This window comes from Morus notabilis, unplaced genomic scaffold (assembly GCF_000414095.1).
Source record: "Morus notabilis unplaced genomic scaffold, ASM41409v2 Scaffold583, whole genome shotgun sequence".
NCBI classification, from domain to species: Eukaryota; Viridiplantae; Streptophyta; class Magnoliopsida; order Rosales; family Moraceae; genus Morus; species Morus notabilis.
In genome coordinates, this window is record NW_010366405.1 from 42,773 (window position 1) to 45,229 (window position 2,457).

Genomic DNA, 2,457 nt, shown 5'->3' on the forward strand with positions numbered 1-2,457 from the left:
ATTTTTTTGATGAATATTCTATTTTTTATGATTTTTTTTATTTTTCATCTTTAAAATATAAAATAAAATAAAAATGACGTCAAAAAATAATAAAATTTTACAGACACAATCCTTACATTTTTCACCTACTGTAAAACTGTAAAAGTTGCTATTTTTACTAAGCTCTTTTCCCTTTCATAAACGATTAAGCCTTACACTTTTTTTTTTGACTAATCAAGTCTCTCTTTATTTTGTCCAAAAAAGAGCTTTTTTTTTTTAATTGGGTTTCACATTTTTTTAGTCTATGGTCAGAAAATTGAGAGACGTCGGATTAAAGTAGACGGTCAGAAATTAATGGAGGAGGAGTAAAAGGTGGCCATAGTCACTTTACCATAAGCATGCGGTGTTCATGTGTTAGTGAGGTGGGGAGTGATGCACAGATACAGTGGGTGTCAGAAAAATTGTTGACAAATGTTGATGGCTCAAAAAATTGTGTCAATATGTGAAATATGATATATAATTTCAAAAAGGTAAAGTTGTAAATGTGATTTACTGGCTCATCCGATACTTTTCTAGTGCTGGATTAAAGAACATTCCTAAGATCATATATCACTCAAATAATAAGATCATATATCGCTCATAACTACTCATGACCTAATAGAAAAAACCCAATCTTCCCTTCATCTGAAACCCTCCGTTTCCTCCTCCATCCCATCCATGGCACCAAGACGCGCCTCCCCTCTTGACGTACCCCCGGCCGTTTCTTCTTCCGACGAAGAGGAGGAAACTTCATCGGAAGAAGAAGAAACCTCCGAAGATGAGAAGGTTCAAGCAACCCCCAAACCAACGGTTTTATCGCCCAACACCAAGAAGACAGACGATGATTCCGAGTCCGACGCCGAGTCGAGTTCCGAGTCCGAGCCCGCCGACTCGACCGTCAAGCCCATAGCGTCGAAGCCGATGGAGGAGAAGAAAGGGGCCAGATCCAAGCCCTCCGTCGCCGCCACGCCGGAGATAAAGTCGGCGGCTAAGAGGCCGAGAGAGTCGGAGACCACCGCAAAGGACTCGAAGAAGCGGGTGAAGAAGAAGAGCGGCCCTGAAGTGCCTCCTCCGGAGGCGGATGGCGACGGCGGAGTAGCGTCTGATGAGGAGCAGGAGGAGTCGAAGAAGTCCGGCGGAGACGACTCGAAGAAGCTGTTCCAGAGGCTGTGGAGCGAGGAAGACGAGATCGTGATACTGAAAGGTTTAATCGACTACGCTGCGAAGAGAGGCGGCGATCCGGCCGCAACGGACATGAATACCTTCCATGATTTCATCAAGAAGTCGCTGCACGTTGAGGTCACGAAGTCGCAGTTGTCCAACAAAGTCCGGAAGTTAAAGAAGAAGTACTTAAACAACGCGGCAAGGAAGAAATACAACCCTACGAAGCCGCATGAGCAGAACGCCTTCGAGCTCTCGAAGAAGATCTGGGGCGGCCGCGGCAGCCGTGCCGGCGTCTCTTCGCCGAAGTCGAACGGCGCTGCAAAGAGTAACGGAAAGGCTACCCTGGCTTCACCTGCTCCTCCGAAAGAAGGTTCTAGAAAGAGTGAGATTGGTGGGAAATCGGGCGTTTCAGTGCGTTCGAGTGAGATGATTGGATTTGGTATGAAGAGCTTACCAGAAGAGGTTGTGAAGAAGGGACTCGATTTGCTTCCGGAATCGAAGAAAGCCGAGTTGGACGCCATGTGGAAAAAGCTTCACATTGATGAACTGGAGCTTTTTGTAGAGAAGAATCAGTTGATGAACGAACAAGTCAAGTTGGTCCTCGAGAAGCTCAAGTCTTCTGATCATTAGTGGGTATTGGTGAGGTATAGCTTGTGATGGATTTTTTGCTTATTAACTTATAATGGCTTTTGGGCTTCATTTTGCCTTTCAAAAAGGGGGTGCGGGGTGAAGATTGTGTTGGGAGTTTCTACTTTGTTATGTGCAGTGTTTATTGCTAAATTTGAAGCTGATGGCCTTTAACTATGTGAGTAGCTATCTAATGGAACTGCATATTTTCGTTTACGATATTGATTTTGCTTTAATTGTGGTTATAATTTCCCTTTCTTTGTTGTGATTGTCTTTGTAGTAGAATCATTTAGATTTATCATTTTCTTTTTTTATTATTATTGATAAGATAAGAAAAGAAAAATATAAGCTGTAAGCGTTTATGTGGTTTGCTGGACCTTAATCATCTTATCTTTCTTGCTTTGAGTGCCTCACGTTTAAAAAACGGCCGGGCTGTTAGCCATCAGTTTGTTTTTTGTTTTTGTTTTTTTTAATTTCAATTTTGGACTCTCAATCCTTATATTTGTTTGTTCCGAGTATCTCAAGTTTTTGAGAACAATGGGGATTTTAATCTCTTATATTTGCTTGTTTCGAGTATTACCAGATTCTCAAGTCTTAGCAATAGCGCTTCAAATTACTAGGTAATTGCACTACTCTGGCCATCTTCTG

At 42.4% G+C, this 2,457-nt stretch overlaps 1 protein-coding gene across 1 annotated transcript; it reads left to right on the forward strand.

The window, feature by feature from the left end:
• Nucleotides 1-519: 519 nt before the first annotated feature.
• LOC21402300 (probable transcription factor At1g61730) lies at nucleotides 520-2,036 on the forward strand. The gene has a single exon (XM_010110207.2). It carries the CDS (start codon nucleotides 697-699, stop codon nucleotides 1,810-1,812), a length of 1,116 nt encoding a protein of 371 aa, XP_010108509.1. The 5' UTR covers nucleotides 520-696; the 3' UTR covers nucleotides 1,813-2,036.
• Nucleotides 2,037-2,457: the final 421 nt, after the last annotated feature.

Bases quoted from the DNA above. Each gene is read 5' to 3' on its own strand.
- LOC21402300 (XM_010110207.2), top strand. From the start codon at position 697: ATGGCACCAAGACGCGCCTCCCCTCTTGACGTACCCCCGGCCGTTTCT.